This window comes from Primulina tabacum, chromosome 5 (assembly GCF_025594145.1).
Source record: "Primulina tabacum isolate GXHZ01 chromosome 5, ASM2559414v2, whole genome shotgun sequence".
Lineage (NCBI taxonomy): Eukaryota > Viridiplantae > Streptophyta > Magnoliopsida > Lamiales > Gesneriaceae > Primulina > Primulina tabacum.
In genome coordinates this window covers 20,147,939-20,160,150 of record NC_134554.1, presented here as the reverse complement: position 1 = coordinate 20,160,150, position 12,212 = coordinate 20,147,939, and the positions used below count along the sequence as shown (strand labels likewise).

Genomic DNA, 12,212 nt, shown 5'->3' with positions numbered 1-12,212 from the left:
TACCTGAAGTTTTACACATTGTACTATACATAAGCATTCTGTGAGCAGTATTATAAATTTGCTTATCACTAAAACCATCAATATTCCATTCATAAATACTTTTCTCATTATAACTATTAGCAAATATATATTCTTGTTTTTCAATAAGAACATCCATGAGAATAGGTCTGTTATAATAATATTTGTTCTGGGTAGGTCTATCTGTCCATTTGATTTTATTAATTTCTTCATCAGAATGATTCTCTTCAAACTCTTCATTAAGAGTATTTAAATTCAGATTTTTAAATTTTTCTTCTAATAATTTTTCTATATCAGAAACAGAAGATTTAAATTTAAAATCCTTTATATCTGGAGGGGATTGAATAGATGAAGTAGCAAGAGAAACAATATTAGTTTCTTCTTCTTTTGTTTGGATATGAACATCTGGTTTAATTTGATTAATAACTAGAATAATTTTATCAATACGATTCTTAAGAGAAACTATCTCTTCTCCTATTATCGTAAGATACAAATTTGTATAATTCTGTTTTTCAATTATCTGATTAATATGTTTAACAGTTATTTGTAACATATCATTGTCAAACAATTTTGAAAAAACAGTAAAATTTAAAATTTTATTATTCTTTTCTATAATAAAAGATTGTTGAGAAGGATAAACAGATTTTTGAATCTGTCCAGAAGAAAGTTTATAATTTCTTTCAAGAATAGAAATATAATCTATGATAAAAGTTTTGAAAAACCAAGGAACAAAATGTATTAATTTATTCTGGTTTTCACAATATTTATAAAATTCCGAAACAATATACTCAAATTCTTCTTCAGAGAAACTTTTAAAGTACCAATCACTGAAAGATTCTCATTTGGGTAAATAAAATTCTGCATTGATCTTTGCTCCAGCAATAGATCCTTTAGTAAAATCAATTTTTGATTTACTATCCATTAAATACTAAAATTCATTTCTGAAACTGTATCAGTTTCTCTAACTTTTTGAAAGTTACTTTTATGAACAATATTGTTTTGATTTATTATTAACTCATCTACTGTATCTTGTACAGAAGACTCAATATCTTCTCTTATCTGAGTTGTAGAAGCTCTAGAAGTTTGAGGAATATCCACCATATAATCTAATGGTTAAATAAAAGAATGATTAGATCTTGATCTAGCATAAATAGAAGATGGTAATAATCTTCTTTGTTCATTATTGAACTGTATTTGAACAGATCCTTCATTATTCTGTATAACTTGTTGTAAATCTCTATTTATTATAGGATTTCTAGGAACAGCTTGTTCAATTATCCAATTTTCTGGAAATTCAATTTCTTCCCATTTTATAGATCTACGGGTTGTAATATTCGATCTATTAAAATTAGTTTCTATAAGAATAGTTTCATTTAATTTTTTATCTATTCTTTTACACATAGGATTCAGTGTAAATAATGGTTTATAATAAATACGATAACAGATACATATAACTTCTGTGCCAGGAGTATAATTATAACCATGAGTTTTAACATTTAATGTTAAAGAATCTAATATATTAATATCAGACAAAGATAAAGATAAATTAGGATAAAAATCAAAATATACTGGACCATGTGCCAAACTAGATTGAATTATTCCCATAAGGGATTGTTTCCAATTCAAATTTCTACCATCTCTTAAAGCTGCTATGAAGTTTCTGGTAGTCCTTCTAATGTTAAAGGTCTAAAAGCTATTTGAATTAAACCTATATGCATGAATCTGTAATTTTTCATATAAGGTAAAATATCTTTATTGTTTAACAATCTAATAACCATTTCATTATTATGAAGTGGTACTGATGATTCTGTAGTTTTAACTACTTGTTTAAAAACAATTCTTTCAAAGGTTTCTATCTTATAGATCATTTTAGAATCTATTTTAGGAATAGTCCATTTATTTAATAAATCTAAATTTTCAGGTAAATCATATTCTTCATTTAAACTGTTTTGAACAGTTTCTTTTAAACCGAAAATATTCATTTGAATAAAAAGTGCTAAATTATTATCCAGACTATTTCCATGGCTCTGATACCATCTGAGGCTTGGGATCAAAGTGAGGAATCTGATATATTCATTTAAATAATTAAAAAATTAATGTATGCACTATTTCTAAAAACAGATATTATTATATTAAAATGAAAAGAGCGAGTATAAGCATAATATTAATATTGACATTCAAAAATTTATCCAAAAGAAATCATATGTTAAAAGCTTAAATATAAAGCATTTTTTTATAGGTATATAGTATATGTTTCACTAATATGCAATTTACTTTTAAAAATCAACTTAATGTTTGAGTTTCTTGACAATGTTATTTAGAACATACTTTTGTGTATCTTGTTACACAATATCATGTATTTAAATTCGATCTATATTCATCATAAAAAATATTATTTTGGCATAAAAAGTAACATATTTCATGAGTTGGGTCGGGTCGTATGAAGATCCGTCTCGCAAAATTGACCAATGAGACAATCTCACAAGAGTTTTTTTATCAAGAGACATAACTGGTGCTTGTAAATGTGGAACTATTGGGTATGAATGAATCGAGGTGACTTCAGAGTTTTTAAGTAAGTTAAAAAATATTCAATTTATATCAAAACTACCAAACTCGAACTTATTCAAATTTTACTCAAATTATTTTGTTCAAGGATTTGCGAGTTACTCACGAATTTAATATTTTATTAATATAATTATATATTAAATAAATATATTTCAATCAATTCAAGTTTTTGATTTTTAGTAATAGGTCAAATAACTCACAGATATGCTCGAATATTTGAGCCAAACTCAAACTCGAGTTCTAGTTTGAGTCAAATTCGAGAAAAAATATCTAACTCTTCTTGTTGGGATAGAACTCGAGTTTGTGCTCGAACCTTAAATTTTAATTTTTTTTAATGTTCGACTTGATTCAATTACAACCGGGAGAATGTGCCTTAATTGTTAAGGCATGACACTCTTACCACAAAATTAATTTGCCCTGCCATTTTTATTCAACATGCTGCAAATTAACTCTTTTAGCCAACTTTATTCTAAAAACTTGAAATAACTTCTCCAAACTTCATTTTCTCAAAGTTTTTCTACCTATAATCATCGAAGTAGCTTCCAGCAATTTAGGCGGCATTTGAAATCCATCAGTATAACGAATGAAAGTGCATAGACTCGTAGGGAGTGAAATTGAAGTTCAAAATAAATTAATTTATTCAAACAATCATATTAAAAAGTATTTGTTTATGCAAACCCATATAAAATTTGAATATATGTATTTAAAATTCATTATTTCAATTTTTTACCTAAATGGATCAACAGCCATTAGCAAATAAAACCAGAACAGAAGAGTTCGTGCAATTTGGTAGATATCCCAAGTTTACATGCAAGTAACACAAAACTCAAAAGGCACCTCATTCACTTGAGATAAAAATCAAGGCATTCTAATAAATTAACTGTATCCTTGTCAAATAATAACGAAAAATAATGAACAATTCAAAAGAAGAGGACTGGTGCTAGGTGGTCAATCAAGGTAAAAAAGAGTAACGATCTTGCGCATATTTTTTGCTTCTTGACAAGTTTCCATGAGCAATCTACTGTCATGAAAGGCAAAACATATGATTTGTTGTACTTGCGAGATGATGTCCATGTTGCACAGCCTGCATAGACACACACAAAATAAACCATTACAAAAAAAGTTAAAGGTGGTCCAAACCAGGATATCTACGAATGTTTTTCTTATATAAGACCAAGGGGGTGGAAGGCGACAGAATTTGCATTTTTGACGGTCGGGGAGGGGGGGGGGGGGGGGGGGGGGGGGGGGGGGTACTCTGCCTCTATCTTTCCTTTTAATTCCATCCCTGATCATAGGTGATGGTATGGAAAGGAAGCTCTGCTTCTTCAGAGCTAAAAAGAAGAAAATAGCAGCAATTTAGTTGAACATGCCAAAAAAACACTGGATTCAATTTTCTTGACTACTGAGTGTTATTTAAGCCTCAATCCAGTGACGCTAAAGTAAACAATTAAAAGAGTGTTACTCCACAGCAACGACTCTAGAAAAGGGTGATAAGTAGAAGCTCCAGTATGTTTAACCGAGAGAACACAAGGTATGTGCTTTAGCCTGATTAGTAGCACAACTGTTCAACTTGAATCAAACATATGACATTAAGCTAATTTATCAAACTTGATTTCAAACGATGCTCCTTTGAAACTTCAGCTCCATATTGAAAAAATAAGAAACAGCAGAATGGGAAATTAAACATGCTTCCTCAAAAGAAAAACTTGCATACCTGCTGGCCTCTATCAATGGAAGATGATCATTGTGTGGTTTCTCTATCACATTTTGTACCTGGAAATCCACAAATCACTGCATAAATATAATCCCTTGTATATGTTTTCCTATACCATCTTTCTAGGCACATCAACACATGATAGGGTGAGAGCAGATGACAAAATGTTAGAGCACTAAATTGATATATTTAAACAGTGGGAAGATAGAATAGTAAGATATCGTTTCGAAAATCCTACTCTTGTCCCAGAGAGCATGATTAAATCAGAGCTCAAAACATAGCATCCAAAAGTCAGATGTGCTTATTTAATTATATTATTTTCCTTTACAGCATAGATGAAGCGTAATCACATGGATAAAATATATTGGATTGGATGGAATACACCTCCTAGGAGCTTATTTAACAAAAAATCTACTGATGGATTTTTTCCTTCGTTATTTAACGGTAAAAGAAATTAAAAACAGCGAATGTACATGGTATCACGTTAAAAATAAAGGAAAGAAGAAAGTTATGCAGCACGTAAGGGAAAGCAAATGACATAAGCACCCACGGATAGACACAACTCAAAACCTCAACCCTAGTGCAATCCTAGTTAACACAATCATCTAAAAATAAAATATTTCAGGTCGCCCAGTAACTATTCTCCTCTACCATGTTCATCAAAACCTCAACCCTAGTGCAATCCTAGCTATCACAATCATCTAAAAATAAAATATTACAGGTCGCCCAGTAACTATTATCCTCTACCATCTTCACCAGCACCAACTTCTTTCTTACCCAGCTTTCTCATACCAGAGACAAAAATCTACATCTAGAACAAATCTAGAATCAAATCTGTCCCAGCATTAGCAAGCTCACACTGAGCTTAAATTTGATTTTGGCACAGCTGATTCTTAAAATTCCTGTTTTAGAGCTCACAAGAACCAACATTTATGAAGAAAATTACACCACAGATCAGGGCAAGTGCCTGTGTTTTCATAATAATTATGTTTACTCACGCCCTCCATTTAATGTCCCATTAGAATCTGGGACCTAATTTGGATTCAGAGTGGAGGTTGGTTAATCATTGGATACTCACTATAAAAATAATGATTGTCAATTGATGGCACCACATCATTATTTAAGTGTCTTTTTGTGGTAAATTTGCCTTCAAACATATAACTCGCTTTTAAACATATAACAAGTTCAATGATTAGAAGTGGAAATGGAAAGGTCAAGTATAAGTATATTGCTTTTAACTTGTAATTTAATAAATTGTCTTTTATGACATTTGAATTTTTAGCCGGATCATCTTTGAGTTGTGCCCTGGATACGTCTCGTAACTCATGTCTCTTTATCTTAAAGCCATGAGTTTTCTGTTCTATCGGGGGATATTAATTTCCCAAGTTTTGTACACGTATTTTCTATTTCTTTGATGACTATCATGTGCAACTTATGTCACTACTTCAGTTTTCCTTAGCTTTGTTTCCATTTAACAGATGTTAAAAACCTTCAAGATTCTAAAATTTAAAATGTCTCATGAAGAATAGAAAATAGTCAACTAAATATGCAAAATACAACAGCAAACACTAATGTTAAAGTAGCTTTTGTTGCCCCCTCAAGTTAGACGCCGCCCATAAGATGATAGGGTCCTTAATGATTCAAATTTACTTATATAACATAGATCATTTTCAGCTTGGTTCAGTTGCAACACAAATCAACATGCAGCATCTCTCATCGCATCAACCACATTCCACCATGTCCGTTAGTCTTCAAGTTCAATGGCTCAAAACTTGAACGATGCTTAGGATTCACAGAGATGATATCAAAGAATGGAGTATTTCCTAAAACGGAGCTCCTACTCCAGGAGTGGTCAGGCAATAACATTCGAGTACACTAGCAACAGGACAGCAAAATTGTGTGGCTTGAAAATAACATTAGCATGCATTAGGGGTCCTTTACCATGTGTTTTCATAGGTCTAAACATGTACTAATTTGTATTTATCTCAGTATGCTACCGACTTTCCAAGTACATAAAATAAGAATTCACTATTGAAAATACTAATAAAAAATTAACTGTAAGAAGCCACATAGGAATGCAGTGACCTATTATTTCTCCTGCATTGTTCACAGATAAAACATAATAGATGAGTTGTCATAACTTTATTGTCTCCTCTTTGCAAGATAGTTGTACATACTTCATCAAGAAAGCTGTATATTTTGAACAGCAATGCATATGAAACTTTAGCCAGAGCAAACCTTGTCTGATTTTCTAGGTCTCCGTTCCAATTTTTAATTTTAAGATATTAAAAGGCCCAGCAAGAAACTACATTTCTTCCAATTACAGTGCAACGTCCTAGCATAGTTAGAAACTATGAACAGTTTCTCCCACAGTGCAGAACATAGATAAACAAGCGAAAGGTAGAAGGTTAACTGCAAGAAATAAATGCAGATTCAGCCATATAAATAGCTGAGAAAATAAAATTGATAATTTCCGGGGCACTTTAATCTTATAACTAAATGACATAGCGCAATCCTCAATTCTTACCTTAGAAAGTAACTCTTGACTTTCTGGGGGTTGCTTTTTTAAACTCTGTGGCAGTATGACAGTGAGCAGCTCTGGTTTTTCAGCACGAAGAGCTCCTCTGATTACAGCAGCATTAGTACCTGAGGCTCCCGATGTATAAATATGATTTTTCTGCAAAGAAGAAAATGATTTTGAGACAAGAATTCATATAGAAAATCATGGAAATATATGAGGTGTGAGCATCATAAAGTAAAAGAATCACCATTTTAAGAGATAACTCAGATTAGTTATTGCGAGTAATACCGTTATAACCAATGCATAGCTTAGAATCTCAATAAGTTCTTGGTGCATGAACCCCATATTCCTTGTCCCAAAAAATCCAATTGCTCTAGGTCCTTGTTGTTGAATTGCTAGCAACTCCTGTTAAAGGAAGTAAGTGCTAAAATAATTCGCCGTTCAACATCGATTTTAACTCACAGTAGGAATCAACATATAGCCAGAAAAAAAAATACAAAAGCTAAAAACAATTAGATGCATAAAAATAACCATCCAATTTATCATTACAAGGATTTATCAATTTAACATAGGCATGGTACACGATCAACAAACCTGTAGGTAGTCCACATCAGGAACAGGCTTATACTCGGATACCAAAACAGCTCCAGACCCTTCAACAAGAGATTGGGCTTGGGTTGGAATCTGAGTTGATATTTCATCATCGGAACCACCCATCTGTATCTCACTCTTCTTGCCATCCCTCAGATTATAAATTTGTTGTTGTCTTTTGCCATATCCGCAAAGCCACTATACTAGCACATAGAAAACAGATGCCCTGGTAGTAAATCATTAGTGAAAACGAACTGACATGTGGAAATCACAAGTTTATTGTAAGAAAGAGAGGCAGCGTTAATAGCATCTGTGATCTAAATAGGTAAAAAGAAGTTTGTTATCCACTACAGTCCAGGACAGGGTCAATCTACATAAACCTAATTGGAAAATTTATAAACAAGCTCTATTCCTTCTAGCTGTTTATTATTTCAATTTATTTTCTTTTACACGCAAAAGTTTGGACAGAAATAGGTCATGAGTAAAAACTGCTGCACATCTTCCTTGAATACAGCTTGAAAAGAACATGGCAAAGCAGTGTTAGGATATTGCAGCAGATATTGCCAATGCTAGAACAACTAACATCAAATGCTTTGAATTTACTTGAATGATACTTGAAAATTCTAGCAACAAATAGCTACCATGGTGATAAGGATAACATATCATCAAAAGAAATTTACAGTGAGTGAACTCATCAGTCAAGCTTTTTCTCTATCGAAATTATTAAAATCTTGTTTCAGCCACCACAAAGTAATTCTCCTCCTTCTAGTATGTCTAGTACACTATCTCAACCAATTATTTATTCTTACTCGGAGTTTTATTATTTAAAAACGTAACTCATGATTGCTGCAGGTAACATACTTTCGTTAAATTTCCATGCCAGGAAAAGTTGATTTAGTTTGGGTAACTGGGCCACTGCTCTATTTGTTATTTAGCAACTTTATTACTTCTTGGCACAAAACTCTGTCATTTCCCATTTCGACCAGCTCTGTTTGACAAGCACGGTACAAAAACGAATGTCAAGCTCAGATTGACGAATGGTAATTCGTATGAATTGTTTAGGATAATGAAACAACAAAAGATTCTCCTCTCATCTCACAGGACACAGCTAGGAACATTTTTCTCGTTTATAGCTCGAACTTGACTTCAGAGGTCCATAAATAACCATTTTAAGAATGTGACATTAGATTATTGTTGATACTGCTGCAATTATTGATTAGGAGGATGAAATTGTACTGAAACACAGTTGGCATTGTAATCTCCAAACAAAAACGCACTAATTACTTACATCTCAAAAAGATTAACAAGGATGATACATTGGCACGCCAATACTTGATCTTCTTGTTCACTTTATAAATGCAAACATCTATTCAATTAGACACTAAAAATAATAATTATAACAAAATTAACAATAAAAAATGTTCCAAGAATAAGAAACTTCAGCCTACCTCGTACTTTCCCATTCAACAAATAATTATGTTGTGTTAATTTCAATATCTTCCTTCCCTAATATATCATTCAGGTGCACTTCTAAAACAGGATAATCCCAAATGTATCAACAACTTGGCATTCAGGTGCACTTCTAAAACAGGATAATCACTAATGTATCAACAACTTGGAGCATGGGCGAAGCTACTCTGATTTTAGGGTTCAATTTAGCCCCCTCAATACCATGTTCATGTTTTATTTTTGCAAAGTTTACATGGATTTGAATTGAATATAAATTGTGTACATTTATAATTTGGTTTTGTTGTGTATTTAGCTTATGTGGAAATAATGTCAAAAATATTATGTAGTTAGTGGATACATCAGCGGGAATTAGATTTGTTACCAATTTACTCGTATATTACATTACACATAGACGATCTGTATGCCTCATATATTACATTACACGTGTAATGTGTGAGCGTCAGCGGCTAGTCTTTATAATGAACCCTCTAGAGAAATAATAACTTCTGCGAATAAAAAATTATGAAGGCTGGAACAAATTTACATCGTCGCATGCACATATCTTACATAAATAAGTTGGGTCATGCTGTAATTGAAAAACACTATGATTCATTTGGTAGTTAATAAATTAAACCATTATGCGTGCACTCTAGGGTTGCACTCAGTTAAAAGATAAATAAGGTTTAAAATAGAATTGGAGAATTAATTGAATGTTCAATGTAAATGATTGAACGTGGAAGTATATTATGTGACAAAAAAAAAAAAAACCATTATCCTTATTTTCTGAATTTGTTCTCTCTCATTCTTGGTACCCTTTTTATTTATTCTGTTTGTCCTCTCTTTCAACTTTTTCCTTTCCTTCTTCATTTCTACCAATCCTGCCACATTATCTTAAGGAACTTCTCCACCCTTCTTTCTCCATAGGATTACCACCTTTGCTTTCGTCATAACACCCAACCATCTAACTCTCTTTCTCCTCTTCTTCCACCACCCTCTTATTCCTCCTGTGACGACGTTACTCCAACCTAACCTGTCACTTTTTGTAATCTGAATCACTCAATCTTGTTCAAATCTGCTTCATCTCTCGGGAACCATGCAAATTGACGGTACTTACGGTCACACCCCTGCCCTTAATTTTTTTATCCAAATACTTTTCTCCACTTCCCTGTCCTCTTTCCTTGTCAAAGTCACGGTGTGGGGGTTTTTTGCAAATCAATAGATATGCAGAGCGGAGAAGAATCGGGGGATACCATTATTGATAAGAGATTGGTCCATAAGGAAAGAAGGGCTGAAATTAAGTTTTAAATGAAAAAATATTGTGATGATAATGAGGAGGCTAGGGGCGGAAGTGACATTAATTTACAACAATACAGATTTGTGTCTGATCCTTCTTCAAAGCCTGATGGATTTATCATATAGAGAGATTATTATAATGGCTGTTACATTGTGTTGTGTCCAATCAAAGCACACCAAACACTTGATTAAACCACAAAAATTAATCTATCCAGTGATAATCCTTCAAACCTCACTTAACCTAAAAGAAGTTTTCACTATATCCCCAACAAAGCGCACTCTCTTAAACTCTTAAACATTAGTCACATAAGTAATGAATTGATGCTTGTACTTAACATTCACTCGAAAAATTATAATTAAATATTTATTTGATTCATATACAGGTTCTGTCTAAAAAATCAATTCCCTTACTACATGTTCTTGAATCCCAAGCTATAAAAAAGGTAACAAAACATATTTGGCAACAAATCATGGAATTTTTTGCTAGTTCTATCAAATCAGATATAACTAGATAGATGATTTCTTGACCATTTATTTGAAGAAAGACATTTGGTGTTTTTTGCACGAAGTAAAATTAGTTTAAATTTTTTACCACACCCTTAACCATTGATTCATGGCTCCATCTCTCCAAAATGTTGAGAAACTTCAGGCCTTTCGAAGGGTTTGGGGGAAGTTGGCAACATAACACACTTAACGGGTCTGAACCCAGCTCAAAAGAAAAAACTGGCAACAAATTCATGAATTTCCATATCGAAGGAACATAACCATTTTGTAATGCCGTCCCGGTTTATCTCCGGCTGCAGAAGGGTAATTATATTTTGCAGCAACAGTTCATCAAACCTCAAATGGATTCAAGAGCACCAAAAAAGAGGACCGTATGCCAAAATCCATTATTGAAGAACATGAATTCCAAAAAAAATACACCAAATTAACAATGCCCATTTCGAACAGGCCCCTCGCGTATCATAAACAAACACACTAAAGCCCATAAACACCAAAAGGTAATAATACGACGAAAAAATAAAGGCAATAGGGAACCCATAAAAAAAAAAAAGAACCTTGTTTTTCTGGTAACACGAGCATGGCGACGAAGCAAATCTTCTGAGATTATGCGAAGAAAAAGAAAGGGAATGGAAGTGGCTCAAAGTATTGATATTAGTATTTGGAAGAGGCAACTGGAGTAGCCTCAAAGAGGAAGTTGTCATGTCTACCTTTTCGTCTCAATTCACAAATTAAGATTTTGGCTAAGTAATCGCTCTGCAGCTATTTTCAGTAATCGTAATAATATGGAAATCAGGTGAGGACGAAGAGTGTGTGATTGGGTGGCTGAGACAATCTTCTGCTTGGCATACTTTCTTGCAAAGCCCCTTTTTTATATATTTTTAATTATTATTATATACACACAAATGCTGAGAATGGGATATCTTCAAAAGGGTGTACCCTTTTTTTTTATTATTTTAGTTTCTTTAACATTTCAGTTTTGTCTCATTTTTTGTGTTCAAACAATTGGGAAGAAATCATGGGTATAAATTCAGTTTCAATTCTTTTAAACTTTACTGGGGAATGTTTTGAAATTCATGGATTTCGATTAGTTTTATTATTTATAATTAAATAATATATGACATCTTAAATCTATATCTGTTATAAAATATTGTCTTATTTAGTTAGATTTGTGATAAAGATAAATATGACAAGATAATATATGTAAAGATTTGTATGTTATAATTTTTTCCTATAAATAAAGTGATTGTATTCCATGAAAATTGCACTTGAGTATTGACTCATTTTCTCTTTTCTTCTATGAAATATCTCTACCCATCTCTCTCTTTCATGCTTTATAACGAGCTATCAGCACGATGCTGTAAACAACTGAGAATATCACAATGTGTTGTCAATACTCAATTTTATGATATATTTTTTAGTGTTCTAGAAGTAGCTTAATTATAACTAATGATCTATTGGTGCCTATGAAATATCATGATGTTGATGGCTCTAAATTAGCACAACTTAATTTTATATTGAGAGAGATTCATGATTAAAATATAATATAAGATTAAATAT

The 12,212-nt window shown here is 32.2% G+C and overlaps 1 protein-coding gene and 1 long non-coding RNA gene across 3 annotated transcripts; one reads left to right on the top strand and one right to left on the bottom strand.

Moving 5' to 3' along the window:
• Positions 1–3,409: 3,409 nt before the first annotated feature.
• On the bottom strand, positions 3,410–11,517 carry LOC142547256 (uncharacterized). Of its 2 annotated transcripts, none has more exons than XM_075655442.1 (6): positions 11,210–11,517; positions 7,413–7,607; positions 7,107–7,223; positions 6,825–6,974; positions 4,298–4,356; positions 3,410–3,667 (listed from the first exon to the last, which is right to left on the bottom strand). In XM_075655442.1, the coding sequence occupies exons 1-6, from the start codon at positions 11,354–11,356 to the stop codon at positions 3,532–3,534; spliced, it is 804 nt and encodes a 267-aa protein (XP_075511557.1). In that variant the 5' UTR covers positions 11,357–11,517; the 3' UTR covers positions 3,410–3,531. The 2 variants fall into 2 exon arrangements, with proteins under 2 accessions (XP_075511557.1, XP_075511558.1); XM_075655443.1 differs by having other exon boundaries at positions 7,413–7,635; positions 11,210–11,345.
• LOC142547257 (uncharacterized) lies at positions 7,631–11,189 on the top strand. The gene is made up of 2 exons (XR_012820637.1): positions 7,631–9,201; positions 9,232–11,189. It is a non-coding gene; the product is annotated as an uncharacterized LOC142547257 (long non-coding RNA).
• Positions 11,518–12,212: the final 695 nt, after the last annotated feature.

Bases quoted from the DNA above. Each gene is read 5' to 3' on its own strand.
- LOC142547256 (XM_075655442.1), bottom strand. From the start codon at position 11,356: ATGACAACTTCCTCTTTGAGGCTACTCCAGTTGCCTCTTCCAAATACT. The intron at 4,357-6,824 runs GTAAGAATTGAG...GTGGATTTCCAG, and splicing joins GTCAAGAGTTACTTTCTAAG to GTACAAAATGTGATAGAGAA. The intron at 3,668-4,297 runs GTATGCAAGTTT...GTGTCTATGCAG, and splicing joins CCATTGATAGAGGCCAGCAG to GCTGTGCAACATGGACATCA.